The sequence below is a fragment of the Phyllobates terribilis genome, unplaced genomic scaffold, assembly GCF_046119375.1.
Source record: "Phyllobates terribilis strain yellow unplaced genomic scaffold, ASM4611937v1 Scaffold_2__4_contigs__length_985480577, whole genome shotgun sequence".
Lineage (NCBI taxonomy): Eukaryota > Metazoa > Chordata > Amphibia > Anura > Dendrobatidae > Phyllobates > Phyllobates terribilis.
The window spans coordinates 15,749,675-15,769,032 of NW_027362762.1; the positions used below are offsets into that span (position 1 = coordinate 15,749,675).

At 62.2% G+C, this 19,358-nt stretch overlaps 1 protein-coding gene across 1 annotated transcript; it reads right to left on the reverse strand.

The window, feature by feature from the left end:
* Positions 1 to 398: 398 nt before the first annotated feature.
* Positions 399 to 17,559, reverse strand: LOC141243521 (stromal interaction molecule 1-like). The gene is made up of 2 exons (XM_073668932.1): positions 17,124 to 17,559; positions 399 to 694 (listed from the first exon to the last, which is right to left on the reverse strand). Exons 1-2 carry the CDS (start codon positions 17,230 to 17,232, stop codon positions 399 to 401), a joined length of 405 nt encoding a protein of 134 aa, XP_073525033.1. The 5' UTR covers positions 17,233 to 17,559.
* Between the last annotated feature and the right edge of the window lie 1,799 nt (positions 17,560 to 19,358).

The window sequence follows — 19,358 nt, forward strand, 5'->3', positions numbered from 1 at the left end:
AAGGGGGAGGGGGGGTCTGGTGCAGAAGGGGGAGGGTGTGGGGGGGGTCTGGTGCGGGTCCAGGACGGCTCTGGTCAGTAAAGGGTGCGCGTGGACCCCCTCCCCCTCCCAGCTGTTCCTCTGTATATTTAGCCCGGGGAGAGGTAAAGTGATCGCTCCTTTCTTCAGGCCGGAGCTCCGCTGCAGCGAGGAGCCGCGCCGCCGTGCGTCACATCCATCCCGTACTCCGATCACAACCAGAGCAGCAGCCACAGCGCTCAGCACCGCACAGCACACTGGTGTACAGCATTCTGGGAGATGCAGAGAATTCACCAAGCAGCACAGAGCACTTCAGCATCCAGCCACTGTGGGGGTCAGTACATGACTAACACAAAGCATACAGGGAGCAGCAGCCAGCTCTATGGGGCGCACGGGAGAGGGGGGCCGCCACCTCTGGGGCGGCTGAGTGGAGACACTGTGAGGTGGGGGGTGACAGAGCGGTGATGACAGCTCTGGGTGTGACTAGAGTAGGTGTAGCAGATGGGGGTCTCTCGGCTGGACCCTGGTGGGCCGCGCCCGCTCACCTCGTCGCTCTCCTCCACGTCCACGTTCCCGTTGGCGTCGTCGTCCATCTGCTTGTGAATACTGACGACGGCCTCGAAGCCGAGCAGCTCGTCCTCCCGCTGACACAGGACGGGGTCGATCCGGCAGAACTCTGCGAGGAAAGAATGGAGTGAGAACAAGGACGGGGGCCGCCAATATTACCCCACCACCATGACACGACGAGCCCTGGTGGCACAATAAGAGGGGTTCGTCCCATCCCTCCTCCCACAATGCAGCACTGCCGCTCATCTTGCGCTTGTTGCTTCGCGAATAGAATCCCAGAACTGCAGTAAAGACCGACAGTCATTGGATATAGAGATGGCGCCATTATTTTTTTACATCCAGCGCCAGTATGAGGGGCACAGAGCTGGTAATCCGGGATTGTGCCCAGCAGTGGGCGGAGCCGACCTCTCCCCCTACGCCCGTTATCAAAATGATCAATGCCAGGTGTCACCAAACCGGTCCGACTGCCCGGACCGCGCGCCTCCTCCGCCCTGGTCCAGTGATCCTGCGTCGCACAAACCGGGGGCAGAAAAGACATCGCTGACAAGTCATAGGATATACTGCCCGGCCCACAGGTACAATGCTGGAGACCCCCAGAAGACCCCCGCACAGAGAGACGACGCCCCCCCGAAGACCCCCGTACAGAGGGACGACGCCCCCCCAGAAGGACGACGCCCCCTCCAGAAGACCCCAGCAAAGAGGGACGACGCCCCCTCCAGAAGACCCCCGCACAGAGGGACGACGCCCCCCCAGAAGACCCCCGCCCAGAGAGACGACGCCCCGCCCAGAGAGACAACGCCCCCCCAGAAGACCCCTGCCCAGAGAGACGACGCCCCCCCAGAAGACCCCCGCCCAGAGAGACGACGCCCCCCCAGAAGACCCCCGCCCAGAGAGACGACGCCCCCCCAGAAGACCCCCGCCCAGAGAGACAACGCCCCCCCCCAGAAGACCACCGCACAGAGAGACGACGCCCCCCGAAGACCCCCGCACAGAGAGACGACGCACCCCCAGAAGGATGACGCCCCCTCCAGAAGACCCCAGCAAAGAGGGACGACGCCCCCTCCAGAAGACCCCAGCAAAGAGGGACGACGCCCCCTCCAGAAGACCCCAGCAAAGAGGGACGACGCCCCCTCCAGAAGACCCCAGCAAAGAGGGACGACGCCCCCTCCAGAAGACCCCCGCACAGAGGGACGACGTCCCCCCCAGAGAGACGATGCCCCCCCAGAAGACCCCCGCCCAGAGAGACAACGCCCCCCCAGAAGACCACCGTACAGAGGGATGACGCCCCCCCAGAACACATCCCCCCCCCCACAGAAGGACGACGCCCCCCCAGTAGACGGGATGTTTAGAGATCCTCTGACCCGGTGGTCTGCAGGTCACAGTCGCTCACACCCCGCCGCTCGCCCAGTTTTCCAGCTACCACATCAGCGGATCAGACCCCGACAAGCGCCGGTATCTCCAGATATCCGGGTTCACCCCGGTGTCACAAAATCCTGTAATACCAGTCACAGCCACAGACAGAAGGAGCGCTGCTCCTGAGGAAAAGACGAGGCACCATTGTAATATCAGACCCCCCCCTCCTTGCAAAGCCGATAACGACAAAGACTGCTCCCAGCAAGAAGGAAAGTCTACACGCCCTGCATCAGCCAGTGGGACTGTGACCGCAGCTCTGGAGGTGACCGGAGGATAAGACATAATATAACAGCAGAATAGTGACTGCAGCTCTGGGGGTGACTGGAGGATAAGACATAATATAACAGCAGAATAGTGACTGCAGCTCTGGGGGTGACTGGAGGATAAGACACGATGTAACAGCAGAATAATGACTACAGCTCTGGAGATGACTGGAGGATAAGACACAATGCAGTCAGAATAGTGACTGCAGCTCTGGAGGTGACTGTAGGATAAAACACGATGTAACCGCAGAATAGGGACTGCAGCTCTGGAGGTGACTGGAGGATAAGACACGATGTAACCGCAGAATAGGGACTGCAGCTCTGGAGGTGACTGGAGGATAAGGCACGATGTAACAGCAGAATAGTGACCGCAGCTCTGGAGGTGACTGGAGGATAAGACACCATGTAACAGCAGAATAGTGAGTGCAGCTCTGGGGGTGACTGGAGGATAAGACACGATGTAACTGCAGAATAGTGAGTGCAGCTCTGGAGGTGACTGGAGGATAAGACATAACAGCAGAATAGTGACTGCAGCTCTGGAGGTGACTGGAGGATAAGACAATGTAACAGCAGAATAGTGACCGCAGCTCTGCAGGTGACTGGAGGATAAGACAATGTAACAGCAGAATAGTGACTGCAGCTCTGGAGGTGACTGGAGGATAAGACACAATGTAACAGCAGAATAGTGACTGCAGCTCTGGAGGTGACTGGAGGATAAGACCTGATGTAACAGCAGAATAGTGAGTGCAGCTCTGGAGGTGACTGGAGGATAAGACATGATGTAACAGCAGAATAGTGAGTGCAGCTCTGGAGGTGACTGGAGGATGAGGCACGATGTAACAGCAGAATAGTGACTGCAGCTCTGGAGGTGACTGGAGGATAAGACATAATATAACAGCAGAATAGTGACTGCAGCTCTGGGGGTGACTGGAGGATAAGACACGATGTAACAGCAGAATAGTGACCGCAGCTCTGGAGGTGACTGGAGGATGAGACCTGACTGCGGCTGACATTGGTGCTGTGGTGTATACGGACCCCCGCATTCAGTGCAGGCACCAGCATTTCCCGCATTTCGCCTTCCTCATGTTTCGCCATCTTGGTGAAATGTGATCTGTATTCGGGGGTAGCGGCGCCCCCCGGTGTGGATCTGGAAGATTTGATCGCTGGTAAAGGAATGAGGTCACTGCCGCTGACGACAACAGTCCAGTGACATCACAGCGGGGAGTGATGCGCCACTCGGGGTCCTGGGAAAGTGGGGTGACCTGTCGGGGTCTCACCCTGGGACGATGTTCTGTAATTGTCCTCTGCTGGGAACTGTCCGGGACATTGTGTTCTGCAGCCGCCATGGCAGGGAATCTGTGCCGGCTCTCCGGGGATCGCCCTTCATCATCGTTATCCGGGTCACCTCCTTAGAGGGAGCCCCCCCCTCCCCCCTCTGCCTCATTAACCCCGAGCTCCCCACAGACTGATCCACAGCCTGGCGGGAAGAGAGAAAAATCATCTGTGACCGGAGGGGGGAAGTGAGCAAAACCGCCGGCACGATCCGCAGGAGCGACAACGAGCAGTCCCGAATATATGGCAATATGCACCGGTCAGCCGGAGCGTGCAGAGCGCAGCAGCCACAAGAAGAAGACACCGGAGCGTGCAGAGCGCAGCAGCCACGAGAAGAAGACACCGGAGCGTGCAGAGCGCAGCAGCCACAAGAAGAAGACACCGGAGCGTGCAGAGCGCAGCAGCCACCGGAGAGTGCAGAGCGCAGCAGCCACAAGAAGAAGACACCGGAGCGTGCAGAGCGCAGCAGCCACCGGAGAGTGCAGAGCGCAGCAGCCACAAGAAGAAGACACCGGAGCGTGCAGAGCGCAGCAGCCACGAGAAGAAGACACCGGAGCGTGCAGAGCGCAGCAGCCACGAGAAGAAGACACCGGAGCGTGCAGAGCGCAGCAGCCACGAGAAGAAGACACCGGAGCGTGCAGAGCGCAGCAGCCACGAGAAGAAGACACCGGAGCGTGCAGAGCGCAGCAGCCACGAGAAGAAGACACCGGAGCGTGCAGAGCGCAGCAGCCACGAGAAGAAGACACCGGAGCGTGCAGAGCGCAGCAGCCACGAGAAGAAGACACCGGAGCGTGCAGAGCGCAGCAGCCACCGGAGAGTGCAGAGCGCAGCAGCCACCGGAGAGTGCAGAGCGCAGCAGCCACGAGAAGAAGACACCGGAGCGTGCAGAGCGCAGCAGCCACAAGAAGAAGACACCGGAGCGTGCAGAGCGCAGCAGCCACAAGAAGAAGACACCGGAGCGTGCAGAGCGCAGCAGCCACCGGAGAGTGCAGAGAGCAGCAGCCACGAGAAGAAGACACCGGAGCGTGCAGAGCGCAGCAGCCACCGGAGAGTGCAGAGCGCAGCAGCCACGAGAAGAAGACACCGGAGCGTGCAGAGCGCAGCAGCCACCGGAGAGTGCAGAGAGCAGCAGCCACGAGAAGAAGACACCGGAGCGTGCAGAGCGCAGCAGCCACAAGAAGAAGACACCGGAGCGTGCAGAGCGCAGCAGCCACGAGAAGAAGACACCGGAGCGTGCAGAGCGCAGCAGCCACGAGAAGAAGACACCGGAGCGTGCAGAGCGCAGCAGCCACCGGAGAGTGCAGAGCGCAGCAGCCACGAGAAGAAGACACCGGAGCGTGCAGAGCGCAGCAGCCACCGGAGAGTGCAGAGCGCAGCAGCCACGAGAAGAAGACACCGGAGCGTGCAGAGCGCAGCAGCCACCGGAGAGTGCAGAGAGCAGCAGCCACGAGAAGAAGACACCGGAGCGTGCAGAGCGCAGCAGCCACCGGAGAGTGCAGAGCGCAGCAGCCACGAGAAGAAGACACCGGAGCGTGCAGAGCGCAGCAGCCACGAGAAGAAGACACGGGAGCGTGCAGAGCGCGGCAGCCACAAGAAGAAGACACCGGAGCGTGCAGAGCGCAGCAGCCACAAGAAGAAGACACCGGAGCGTGCAGAGCGCAGCAGCCACAAGAAGAAGACACCGGAGCGTGCAGAGCGCAGCAGCCACGAGAAGAAGACACCGGAGCGTGCAGAGCGCAGCAGCCACGAGAAGAAGACACCGGAGCGTGCAGAGCGCAGCAGCCACGAGAAGAAGACACCGGAGCGTGCAGAGCGCAGCAGCCACGAGAAGAAGACACCGGAGCGTGCAGAGCGCAGCAGCCACCGGAGAGTGCAGAGCGCAGCAGCCACAAGAAGAAAACACCGGAGCGTGCAGGGCGCAGCAGCCACGAGAAGACGACACCGGAGCGTGCAGAGCGCAGCAGCCACGAGAAGACGACACCGGAGCGTGCAGAGCGCAGCAGCCACGAGAAGACGACACCGGAGCGTGCAGAGCGCAGCAGCCACGAGAAGACGACACCGGAGCGTGCAGAGCGCAGCAGCCACCGGAGAGTGCAGAGCGCAGCAGCCACAAGAAGAAAACACCGGAGCGTGCAGGGCGCAGCAGCCACGAGAAGACGACACCGGAGCGTGCAGAGCGCAGCAGCCACGAGAAGACGACACCGGAGCGTGCAGAGCGCAGCAGCCACGAGAAGACGACACCGGAGCGTGCAGAGCGCAGCAGCCACGAGAAGACGACACCGGAGCGTGCAGAGCGCAGCAGCCACGAGAAGAAGACACCGGAGCGTGCAGAGCGCAGCAGCCACCGGAGCGTGCAGAGCGCAGCAGCCACGAGAAGAAGACACCGGAGCGTGCAGAGCGCAGCAGCCACAAGAAGAAGACACCGGAGCGTGCAGAGCGCAGCAGCCACAAGAAGAAGACACCGCAGCGTGCAGAGCGCAGCAGCCACAAGACGACGACACCGCAGCGTGCAGAGCGCAGCAGCCACAAGACGACGACACCGCAGCGTGCAGAGCGCAGCAGCCACAAGACGACGACAATGCAGCGTGCAGAGCGCAGCAGCCACAAGACGACGACACCGGAGCGTGCAGAGCGCAGCAGCCACAAGACGACGACACCGAAGCGTGCAGAGCGCAGCAGCCACAAGAAGAAGACACCGGAGCATGCAGAGCGCAGCAGCCACAAGAAGAAGACACCGGAGCGTGCAGAGCGCAGCAGCCACAAGAAGAAGACACCGGAGCGTGCAGAGCGCAGCAGCCACAAGAAGAAGACACCGGAGCGTGCAGAGCGCAGCAGCCACCGGAGAGTGCAGAGCGCAGCAGCCACGAGAAGAAGACACCGGAGCGTGCAGAGCGCAGCAGCCACCGGAGAGTGCAGAGAGCAGCAGCCACGAGAAGAAGACACCGGAGCGTGCAGAGCGCAGCAGCCACGAGAAGACGACACTGGGGAGTGCAGAGCGCAGCAGCCACGAGAAGACGACACCGGAGCGTGCAGACCGCAGCAGCCACGAGACGACGACACCGCAGCGTGCAGAGCGCAGCAGCCACGAGAAGACGACACTGGGGAGTGCAGAGCGCAGCAAGTGCTTCCCATATTTGATTCTGACTGATCATCTGGGGGATGACCCATGGAGGCAGCACTGAGGAGCATCCACCGCATACAGTGGGGGGCGATCATGTTGTAGTGGAGCGGTGGATGTTGGACTACTTTCTGTATACCATTTACATTGGCGGCCTTCCCGTGTACAGTGCGGGCGGATGCTGTTTGCAGATCTCACGCCTGGTCTGCTCCGGATCAGACACGAGGAGGGATACGCCGTATACTCTGCCTGCAGGCAGCGCGCCGTCACATCACATGCCCACCAGGAGCGATGCTCTGCGGACCACTGAGACCGCACACTGAGGGAAATGGGGAACCACGTTACGAGAGTCATCAAAAACCTCCACAGTTCTGTCCCTGATCACTGCCGGCCGCTGTCTCCCCCCCGACACCCTCAGTGACATCCACAAGCCTAGCCCCAAGACCACCACATCCCTACACCGTAAGCCTGGCCCCAAGACCACCCATCCCTATATCGTAAGCCTGGCCCCAAGACCACCACATCCCTACACCACATCCCTACACCATAAGCCTGGCCCCAAGACCACCACATCCCTACACCGCAAGCCTGGCCCCAAGACCACCACATCCCTATACCGCAAGCCTGGCCCCAAGTCCACCACATCCCTACACCGTAAGCCTGGCCCCAAGACCACCACATCCCTACACCGTAAGCCTGGCCCCAAGACCACCACATCCCTATACCGCAAGCCTGGCCCCAAGTCCACCACATCCCTACACCGTAAGCCTGGCCCCAAGACCACCACATCCCTACACCGTAAGCCTGGCCCCAAGACCACCACATCCCTACACCGTAAGCCTGGCCCCAAGACCACCACATCCCTATACCGTAAGCCTGGCCCCAAGACCACCACATCCTTACACTGTAAGTCTAGCCCCAAGACCACCACATCCCTGCACCGTAAGCCTAGCCCCAAGACCACCACATCCCTGCACCGTAAGCCTGGCCCCAAGACCATTACATCTCTACACCGCAAGCCTGGCCCCAAGACCACCACATCCCTACACCGTAAGCCTAGCCCAAGACCACCACATCAATACACCGTAAGCTTAGCTCCAAGACCCCCACATCCCTATACCGTAAGCCTGGCCCCAAGACCACCACCTCCCTACATCGTAAGCCTAGCCCCAAGACCACCCCATCCCTACATCGTAAGCCTAGCCCCAAGACCACCACATCCTTACACCGCAAGCCTGGCCCCAAGACCACCCCATCCCTACACCGTAAGCCTAGCCCCAAGACCACCACATCCCTATACCGTAAGCCTAGCCCCAAGACCACCACATCCCTACACCGCAAGCCTGGCCCCAAGACCACCCCATCCCTACACCACCCCATCCCTACACCGTAAGCCTAGCCCCAAGACCACCCCATCCCTACACCGTAAGCCTAGCCCCAAGACCACCACATCCCTATACCGTAAGCCTAGCCCCAAGACCACCCCCAATCTTGACCGCTGTGAGATCCCTTCATCCTGGTCACCATACGCCAGGTGTACAGAAGCCGCTGGGTGGGAACGGCGGGGGGCAGTATTTGCGGTGACGGCCCCTTTAAGGCTGCAGTATGAGGATTGTGGAGGATTAGAGGCTCCTGGAGACGCCGCCGTTTACTCACTGTGTACGCCGTGACCATGGAGAAGCCGTGACCATGGAGAGGCCGTGACCATGGAGAGGCCGTGACCATGGAGAGGCCGTGACCATGGAGAGGCCGGGACGGAGGGTCAGGCGGCCTCACATCATTCTCCATAGTCATGGCTCGGAGTCACGGCCACTGATCACTGAAGGCTGCTCCTGACCCAGTCCTATCACACAGCTGAGGGGTTGTTACAGTGCATCATTAAATCCTGCACTCCAGGAGCTGATACAGTGTAACAACCCTTCAGCTGTGCGACAGGACTAGGTGTCAAACTATATCTAAAAGCTGCACGGTCTTAGGCCGTGGAGCGGGACTCCAATGATGGGGGTTGTAGTTCTGGCCAGTAGGATGTGCGTGCTGGAATGATGGGGGTGATAGTTTCACTACAGCGCGGGGGGGCACGAGAGCCAAGGACGACCCTCACATCCCCAGACATTACCGGACATGGGGCGCGAAGAACTCTGGATGCAGCTCTGGCTGTGAGTGGAGTATAAGCAGACGTGTGGGAAGACTGCAGGCGGAGAGGAGCAGCGGTGATTGGGGCAGGCACAGGCTGGGCATCTGTGGGCACATGTATCAGCTGGCATAGGATAAACACAGGTGTGTCCTCCGGAGGAACAGCGGCCGATTGTTCTGTGTACGCAGGAGGTGTGCGGAGGAATGTGACAGCGTGGATCAGCCCCAGAACGGGCATCAGTAACACCAGGAGCCTCGTTGTGCACGCTGCGCGGAGCCTCACTGAGGGCCTGCGCGGAGCCTCGGGTGCACGCTGCGAGGAGCCTCACTGAGGGCCTGCGCGGAGCCTCGGGTGCACGCTGCGAGGAGCCTCACTGAGGGCCGGCGCGGAGCCTCGGGTGCACGCTGCGAGGAGCCTCACTGAGGGCCTGCGCGGAGCCTCGGGTGCACGCTGCGAGGAGCCTCACTGAGGGCCGGCGCGGAGCCTCGGGTGCACGCTGCGAGGAGCCTCACTGAGGGCCGGCGCGGAGCCTCGGGTGCACGCTGCGAGGAGCCTCACTGAGGGCCGGCGCGGAGCCTTGGGTGCACGCTGCGCGGAGCCTCACTGAGGGCCTGCGCGGAGCCTCGGGTGCACGCTGCGCGGAGCCTCACTGAGGGCCTGCGCGGAGCCTCGGGTGCACGCTGCGAGGAGCCTCACTGAGGGCCTGCGCGGAGCCTCGGGTGCACGCTGCGAGGAGCCTCACTAAGGGCCGGCGCGGAGCCTCGGGTGCACGCTGCGAGGAGCCTCACTGAGGGCCGGCGCGGAGCCTCGGGTGCACGCTGCGAGGAGCCTCACTGAGGGCCGGCGCGGAGCCTCGGGTGCACGCTGCGAGGAGCCTCACTGAGGGCCGGCGCGGAGCCTCGGGTGCACGCTGCGAGGAGCCTCACTGAGGGCCTGCGCGGAGCCTCGGGTGCACGCTGCGAGGAGCCTCACTGAGGGCCTGCGCGGAGCCTCGGGTGCACGCTGCGAGGAGCCTCACTGAGGGCCGGCGCGGAGCCTCGGGTGCACGCTGCGAGGAGCCTCACTGAGGGCCGGCGCGGAGCCTCGGGTGCACGCTGCGAGGAGCCTCACTGAGGGCCGGCGCGGAGCCTCGGGTGCACGCTGCGAGGAGCCTCACTGAGGGCCGGCGCGGAGCCTCGGGTGCACGCTGCGAGGAGCCTCGGGTGCACGCTGCGAGGAGCCTCACTGAGGGCCGGCGCGGAGCCTCGGGTGCACGCTGCGAGGAGCCTCACTGAGGGCCGGCGCGGAGCCTCGGGTGCACGCTGCGAGGAGCCTCACTGAGGGCCGGCGCGGAGCCTCGGGTGCACGCTGCGAGGAGCCTCACTGAGGGCCGGCGCGGAGCCTCACTGAGGGCCTGCGCGGAGCCTCGGGTGCACGCTGCGAGGAGCCTCACTGAGGGCCGGCGCGGAGCCTCGGGTGCACGCTGCGAGGAGCCTCACTGAGGGCCGGCGCGGAGCCTCGGGTGCACGCTGCGAGGAGCCTCACTGAGGGCCGGCGCGGAGCCTCGGGTGCACGCTGCGAGGAGCCTCACTGAGGGCCGGCGCGGAGCCTCGGGTGCACGCTGCGCAGAGCCTCACTGAGGGCCGGCGCGGAGCCTCGGGTGCACGCTGCGCGGAGCCTCACTGAGGGCCGGCGCGGAGCCTCGTTGTGCACGCTGCGCTCTGCGGCCGCCCGGAGGCATCTCAGACAACTCACCTTGTTAGGGGGAAGAGGCTGAAAATAGCACAAGACAAAAATCCCACCAGCTGCAGCCCGGGGGGCGGCCGGGCATCCAATCACTGTCGAGAAGACCCCCAACAATCACAGCAGTGCTGCGCCCCCAACACAATACCACGAAACCCACTCATCAGTGCGTGGGAACGCAGGAGGAGCTCCCCCATCACTACTACAACTCCCACAGAAATAGATTCCCCCGATGGTGGATCGGACGCCCCCTTATTAGTCAGTGACGATGGGGGCACAGGTCAAGGGACGTCCCGATTCAGTGCAAATGTCAGCTTCTGGGGTCTTCGCAGCAGGACCCCCATTATAAGCCCATAAGCGCGGGTGGGATTCACCTCCCTAGGCCACAATTCCAAGAAAAGACAAAAATCTGCTCACAGCATCGCGTCTCTTCTGCTCCAATCACATCCAGAGCTGTCAGAGAGCAGTGCATCATGGGAGTGACAGCAGGATCAGTGACCCGTACACCACAGCAGATGCCACATCCGTGCACCGGAAGCAGAGCACAGCACCGCAGAGCAGGATGTGACCGGCGCCGACACCCTGGTTATTATGTACACAGCTCTGGTGCAGATCTATGTGTCTCCGTGGTTACAGACTACAATCACTTGCTGCAGTCACATGCTCCACTACCATGCAGCAGCTCTAGCCCTGACTGGAGTAGAAGGTGGATGCAGCTCTGGATGTGACTCCACATCAGTAGAGGGTTTTCTGGTCGTCTTTAAGACAAGTCAGAGCCCCGGCCGCAAAACCACTGATTCCAGGCGGCTGCATTCCTGCCTACACCAGAGGGCTGCCCGGGGCCCAGAGGGGATTGGGGGCCGCGTAGGCAGGGAGGGAGAGGAGGCCGGGGATGGGGGGCCCGCAGGCGGGGAGCAGGAGAGGAGGCCGTAGAAGCCGCGCGGGCGGGGGAGGAGGCCATGGGGGGGCATGCTAGAGGAGGCTGGAGAAGCCGCGCGGGCGGGGGAGGAGGCCATGGGGGGGCATGCTAGAGGAGGCTGGAGAAGCCACGCAGGCGGGGGAGGAGGCCATGGGGGGGCATGCTAGAGGAGGCTGGAGAAGCCACGCGGGCGGGGGAGGAGGCCATGGGGGGGCATGCTAGAGGAGGAGAAGCCACGCGGGCGGAAAGGAGGAGGAGAGGATGCTGGAGAAGCCGCGGGGGGGGCGGGGGGGTATGAGACTGGAGAAGCCGCGCGGGTGGGGAGGAGGACCGTGTGGAGAGGAGACCAGGGGAAGAGGGGGTGGGGGTGCCGCGCGGGCGGGGGAGGAGGAGAGGAGGCCGAGCGGGCAGGCAGGGGGAGGAGGCGCTGCGGGGGAGGAGGAGAGGAGGCCAGGGGGGGGGGCGTGAGGGAGGAGGCTGGAGAAGCCCCGCAGGAGGGGAGGAGGCATGGGGGAGGTGCGGGCGGGGAGGAGGACTGTGTGGAGAGGAGGCCAGGGGGGGGCGTGAGGGAGAAGGCTGGAGAAGCCACGCGGGCGGGGAGGAGGCATGGGGGGGGGGGGGCGGGGAGGAGGCATGGGGGGGGTGCGGGCGGGGGAGAGGAGGCTGGAGAAGCCGCGCGAGCGGGGAGGAGGAGAGGAGGCCGGGGGAAGGGGGGGCGCTGCACGGGCAGGGGAGGAGGCCCGCACCACTCACAGCAGAGTCCACAGACTCAGAGACAATACTGACAACCACTGCACACTTCACCTCCCAAGATGATGGGACTGGTAGTTGCAGATCATCTGCTTGGTAGTGGCCCAGATGTGGCCCCCGGGTGGAGGCACTACTAAATGTGGCCCCCCACACCACCCCCAGCAGCAATGAGGATCCCAGCAATCATCTGGGACCAGAGAAACGTCCGTAAAGCCCGGAACGACACACTGTAACAAAGCCTCAGCTGTGGAGGATCAGCTCTGCGCAGGCTGCCAGCTTATACAATGTCCCCATCCACTGACAGCAAGCAGCACAGAGGAGCCGATCACTGACAGGAGACACCGGCCCTTTAATGACTGAAGGACGGATGGCAGCGAGGAAACCGCAATAATCTGCCGGATCTTGTACCAGCGCATGTCCTGTGTACACGAAACGGAGAGCAGCCACATCCGGCACTACAGCCATGTACTCTGTGTGGAAATAGCATCTACTACTCCCTGTTATCAGCCATTACTGGGGGAGGAAACTGTAGGACAGGAGACTACAATCTATTACTCCCTGTTATCAGCCATTACTGGGGGAGGAGACTGTAGGACAGGAGACTACAATCTACTACTCCCTGTTATCAGCCATTACTGGCTGAGGAGACTGTAGGACAGGAGACTACAATCTATTACTCCCTGTTATCAGCCATTACTGGGGGAGGCGACTGTAGGACAGGAGATTACAATCTATTACTCCCTGTTATCAGCCATTACTGGGGGAGGCGACTGTAGGACAGAAGACTACTTTAAGGCGGCGTGGCGCTGGTTCTGGGGCGGCGGCCCTTTAAGGCGGTGTGACGCTGGTTCTGGGGCGGCGGCCCTTTAAGGCGGCGTGGCGCTGGTTCTGGGGCGGCGTGGCGCTGGTGCTGGGGCGGCGTGGCGCTGGGGCGGCGTGGCGCTGGTGCTGGGGCGGCGTGGCGCTGGGGCGGCGTGGCGCTGGTTCTGGGGCGGCGTGGCGCTGGTTCTGGGGCGGCGTGGCGCTGGTTCTGGGGCGGCGTGGACGGTCGGTCAGTGACCTCTGCCAAGGAGCAGATGACTGTAGATCCACAGGATAGGAGCACTGACCACAGACGGGTGTGACCAGTATGTGAGTGTGCACTGCGCCCACAGAGAGCATCTGCTCAGGCCTGGAGTCCTGTGAACGGCACTAATACAGGCCGCCATGCTGCCGACCCCCCGCAGGTCCTGACTGTGAATGGATCCGAGAGTCCAGGGTGCACACGGGCTGCACTGATGGCGGCAATACTGTGCTGCAATCATACACCAGCCAAGAGGTGCGCAGCAGCCGCCAAAGCCTGGACGTCACCCAATAACATCCTGTGCTGTACACGGTCATGGGAAGTGAGCGGCGAACACAAACACACGTATGTGACGGCGGCGTCCGCTGCACCCGCAGAGCCTGACTGGAGGCGCGAGACCAAGGTCTATAAAGAGGAGATCCGCTGAGCGCAGCACCGACTGCGGCCACTGCTGGGGTGGCCGAGACCCCTCCAGAGGACGACGCTCAGCTGCAGTCACTGCACATTTACTGGAAACGCTCATTTCACCCGACAAGCAAATACGCTCAATCGTCGTGTGAAAGGACCACTATGGAAAAATAAAAGCTCACGCCCGCAGCCCGGCGGCAAATCCCCCGAGATCAGGCCTGATTGTCAGCAGTCACCAGACTGCCTGCAGCCAGGCCACAGACTGGAGGGGCACTTCTGTCATAGGTGGTTTATGTCCCTGTGCAGACACGGCCTCCTGCCATCTACAGACGCTGCCTGTGGAGAAGGAGGTTTTCATTCTGCTTCCATCAGATTAAGAGAGATCAAAAGTCTTGTATCTTTAAATACTAAATAACTCAAAATAAAAAAAATCCATGAAGGAGGAGAATGGTGCAGGGAGAGAGGAGGAAGAGGACGAGGACGGCGGCGCGCGGAGAGAGGAGGAAGAGGAAGAGGACGGCGGCGGCGCGCGGAGAGAGGAGGAAGAGGAAGAGGACGGCGGCGCGCGGAGAGAGGAGGATGAAGAAGGAGAGGAAGGCGGCGCGGGGAGAGAGGAGGAGGAGGAAGAAGAAGAGGAAGGCGGCGCGGGGAGAGAGGAGGAGGAGGAAGAAGAAGGCGGCGCGGGGAGAGAGGAGGAGGAGGAAGAAGAAGAGGAAGTCGGCGCGGGGAGAGAGGAGGAGGAGGAAGAAGAAGAGGAAGGCGGCGCGGGGAGAGAGGAGGAGGAGGAAGAAGAAGAGGAAAGCGGCGCGGGGAGAGAGGAGGAGGAGGAAGAAGAAGAGGAAGGCGGCGCGGGGAGAGAGGAGGAGGAGGAAGAAGAAGAGGAAGGCGGCGCGGGGAGAGAGGAGGAGGAGGAAGAAGAAGAGGAAGGCGGCGCGGGGAGAGAGGAGGAGGAGGAAGAAGAAGAGGAAGGCGGCGCGGGGAGAGAGGAGGAGGAGGAAGAAGAAGAGGAAGGCGGCGCGGGGAGAGAGGAGGAGGAGGAAGAAGAAGAGGAAGGCGGCGCGGGGAGAGAGGAGGAGGAGGAAGAAGAAGAGGAAGGCGGCGCGGGGAGAGAGGAGGAGGAGGAAGAAGAAGAGGAAGGCGGCGCGGGGAGAGAGGAGGAGGAGGAAGAAGAAGAGGAAGGCGGCGCGGGGAGAGAGGAGGAGGAGGAGGAAGAGGAGGGCGGCGCGCGGAGGGAGGAGGAGGAGGAGGAGGAAGAGGAGGGCGGCGCGCGGAGGGAGGAGGAGGAGGAAGAGGAGGGCGGCGCGCGGAGGGAGGAGGAGGAAGAGGAGGGCGGCGCGCGGAGGGAGGAAGAGGAAGAGGAGGGCGGCGCGCGGAGGGAGGAGGAGGAGGAAGAGGAAGAGGAGGGCGGCGCGCGGAGGGAGGAGGAGGAAGAGGAGGGAGGAGGAGGAAGAGGAGGGCGGCGCGCGGAGGGAGGAGGAGGAAGAGGAGGAAGAGGAGGGCGGCGCGCGGAGGGAGGAGGAGGAAGAGGAGGAAGAGGAGGGCGGCGCGCGGAGGGAGGAGGAGGAGGAGGATGGCGGCGGCGGCGCGGAGGGAGGAGGAGGAAGAGGAGGACGGCGGCGGCGCGCGGAGGGAGGAGGAAGAGGAGGACGGCGGCGGCGCGCGGAGGGAGGAGGAGGAGGAAAAGGAGGACGGCGGCGCGCGGAGGGAGGAAGAGGAAGAAGAAGAAGGCGGCGCGCGGAGAGAGGCAGCATTCTAACAATGTCAGGTGTCTGCTGAAAATGCACTAATACAAAGGGTTAATAGGATTTCCTATCTGTACATGCATTTTTTTGATAAAAGTCCAAAAACTCCCCCTCCGATGTGTCCAGGACCCCCGGACCAGCAGTGCCGGCTCTCACCCAGTTTCCTCTCGGTTCCCCTGGTCTTCGGGTCTCCTTCCTCCCCAGGGGCCAGGTGTCTAATTTACAGGGTCAGAGACTCTCCTCGGGGTCTCACCTGTCCACAAGTCTCCCCTCTTTAGCTCCCTATCTAACCTTACTGCAGCGGCTTCTCGGCCGGAGCTCCCGTGGGTCTCTCCTCAGCCCTCCCCCGGTCCTCACCTGAGTGCAGCGGCTCCTCGGCCGGGGCTCCCGTGGGTCTCTCCTCAGCCCTCCCCCGGTCCTCACCTGAGTGCAGCGGCTCCTCGGCCGGGTCTCCCCGTGGGTCTCTCCTCAGCCCTCCCTGTCCCCCGGTGCCCCTCTCCTCTCCCCCGGTCCTCACCTGAGTGCAGCGGCTCCTCGGCCGGGGCTCCCGTGGGTCTCTCCTCAGCCCTCCCCCGGTCCCACTCTCCTCTCCCACCCCCCCGGTCCTCACCTGAGTGCAGCGGCTCCTCGGCCGGGGCTCCCGTGGGTCTCTCCTCAGCCCTCCACCGGTCCCACTCTCCTCTCCCCCCCCCGGTCCTCACCTGAGTGCAGCGGCTCCTCGGCCGGGGCTCCCGTGGGTCTCTCCTCAGCCCTCCCCCGGTCCCACTCTCCTCTCCCCCACCCCCGTCCTCACCTGAGTGCAGCGGCTCCTCGGCCGGGGCTCCCGTGGGTCTCTCCTCAGCCCTCCACCGGTCCCACTCTCCTCTCCCCCCCCCCCGGTCCTCACCTGAGTGCAGCGGCTCCTCGGCCGGGGCTCCCGTGGGTCTCTCCTCAGCCCTCCACCGGTCCCACTCTCCTCTCCCCACCCCGGTCCTCACCTGAGTGCAGCGGCTCCTCGGCCGGGGCTCCCGTGGGTCTCTCCTCAGCCCTCCCCCGGTCCCACTCTCCTCTCCCCCACCCCCGTCCTCACCTGAGTGCAGCGGCTCCTCGGCCGGGGCTCCCGTGGGTCTCTCCTCAGCCCTCCACCGGTCCCACTCTCCTCTCCCCCCCCGGTCCTCACCCGAGTGCAGCGGCTCCTCGGCCGGGGCTCCCGTGGGTCTCTCCTCAGCCCTCCCCCGGTCCCACTCTCCTCTCCCCCCCCGGTCCTCACCTGAGTGCAGCGGCTCCTCGGCCGGGTCTCCCCGTGGGTCTCTCCTCAGCCCTCCCTGTCCCCCGGTGCCCCTCTCCCCCGGTCCTCACCTGAGTGCAGCGGCTCCTCGGCCGGGGCTCCCGTGGGTCTCTCCTCAGCCCTCCCCCGGTCCCACTCTCCTCTCCCCCACCCCGGTCCTCACCTGAGTGCAGCGGCTCCTCGGCCGGGGCTCCCGTGGGTCTCTCCTCAGCCCTCCACCGGTCCCACTCTCCTCTCCCCCCCGGTCCTCACCTGAGTGCAGCGGCTCCTCGGCCGGGGCTCCCGTGGGTCTCTCCTCAGCCCTCCCCCGGTCCTCACCTGAGTGCTGCGCTCCTCGGCCGGGGCTCCCGTGGGTCTCTCCTCAGCCCTCCACCGGTCCCACTCTCCTCTCCCCCCCCGGTCCTCACCTGAGTGCAGCGGCTCCTCGGCCGGGGCTCCCGTGGGTCTCTCCGCCTGGCCGTGCTGCAGGAAGGAGGCGCACAGCACCCACAGCACGAGGCGGGAGCAGACGTCCATCTCCTGCGCTGCAGCTGGCGCTGTCTGGGCCCAGGAGCTCGCACTTCACTGCTGTAGGGAGCTGCAATAGCTCAGAGGCGCAGCAGAGGGCGCTGTGCACGTCCCATGCCCGGCGCAGTCCACAGGGGCCAGTCCATACCAGTCACATCCCCCTGGGGGCGCTGCCTGCAGATATCTCTGTACAGCTCACAGAATCCGCGCTCCGTCCAGTCACAGCCGCGCCGCGCACATCACCGGCCGCCGCGTCAGCACCTCACACCGGCACAGCGCTCCGCACAGACTGCCCGCACCACAAGCTCCGCCCCACACTGACAGAGGAAGGACGGACCCTGACGTCACTGCGCAGAGAACGCAGGAGGCGGGGCAGACAAAACATGGGCGGAGCGAGGAGGAGGGGACGGAGCGAGCAGGAGAGTGACGACAGCGGCGAGATCGACGCGTACGAGGGTGGGCGGGGTAAAAATGAATAGTAATGAGGTGCCGGTGATGGGCGGGGACAGACATTCATAGCAAGGCGTGGTTCACAAACAACGCACAGAACTACAGGGGGCGGGGCGTAGGGCTAAACATAGGAAGGGAGGAGTTTCCTGCACTGTGAAGCCGCGTCATGGAACGACAGTGCAATCAGTGGGCGTGATCAAGCTGCCGTGACAGGAAGAAGGCGGGGCCTAAGAGTTTGTTGAGAAACACCTTTTTTGTTTGCTGTTATTGATCGGGAAGTGGACTGATGAAGCGAAGCTGCAGGGTAAAGCATGGAGGAAGAACAGACACCACAAACAGTATACAGTTATAGAGCATTATTGTCACTCGCAGCTCAGGATGTAATTGGAGGATAAGACACACTGTAAAAGCAGAATAGTGAGTGCAGCTCTGGAGGTGACTGGAGGATAAGACATGATGTAACAGCAGAATAGTGACTGCAGCTCTGGAGGTGACTGGAGGATAAGACACAATGTAACAGCAGAATAGTGACTGCAGCTCTGGAGGTGACTGGAGGATAAGACATGATGTAACAGCAGAATAGTGACTGCAGCTCTGGAGGTGACTGGAGGATAAGACATGATGTGACAGCAGAATAGTGACTGCAGCTCTGGAGGTGACTGGAGGATAAGACATGATGTAACAGCAGAATAGTGACTGCAGCTCTGGAGGTGACTGGAGGATAAGACATGATGTAACAGCAGAATAGTGACTGCAGCTCTGGGGGTGACTGGAAGATAAGACATGATGTAACAGCAGAATAGTGACTGCAGCTCTGGAGGTGACTGGAGGATAAGACACGATGTAACAGCAGAATAGTGACTGCAGCTCTGGAGGTGACTGGAGGATAAGACATGATGTAACAGCAGAATAGTGACTGCAGCTCTGGAGGTGATTGGAGGATAAGACATGATGTAACAGCAGAATAGTGACTGCAGCTCTGGAGGATAAGACAAGATGTAACAGCAGAATAGTGACTGCAGCTCTGGAGGTGACTGGAGGATAAGACACGATGTAACAGCAGAATAGTGATCACAGCTCTGGAGATGACTGGAGGATAAGACACGATGTAACAGTAGAATAGTGAGTGCAGCTCTGGAGGTGACTGGAGGATAAGACCTTATGTATCAGCAGAATAGTGACTGCAGCTCTGGAGGTGACTGGAGGATAAGACAAGATGTAACAGCAGGATAGTGAGTGCAGCTCTGGAGGTGACTGGAGGATAAGACATGATGTAACAGCAGAATAGTGATCGCAGCTCTGGAGGTGACTGGAGGATAAGACACGATGTAACAGCAGAATAGTGACTGCAGCTCTGGAGGTGACTGGAGGAGCAGAGGAGTGACTTCTCAGGATGTCATGTTCCTCCTTCGCTGGTGGTTTCCCGGTTGTCGCTGTCACCAGACGCAGGAAGTGACAGAGCAAAGAAACAGGAAGCAGATGATGAGCCGGAGGCCTCGACTGTCACCACCAGCAGCGCCAGCAAATACTGAGATCTCACACTGCCGCTACTGCTCTCTGTTATCACTCATTCCACAATGTCACATTTCTGACTGGAGGGCAGGTGAAGACAATGTACTATGTGTCCTCCATAGATCCCCCATAACAGAGCATCATCCACAGATCCCCCATAACAGAGCATCATC

Bases quoted from the DNA above. Each gene is read 5' to 3' on its own strand.
- LOC141243521 (XM_073668932.1), bottom strand. From the start codon at position 17,232: ATGGACGTCTGCTCCCGCCTCGTGCTGTGGGTGCTGTGCGCCTCCTTC. The intron at 695-17,123 runs GTGAGGACCGGG...CTTTCCTCGCAG, and splicing joins CGAGGAGCCGCTGCACTCAG to AGTTCTGCCGGATCGACCCC.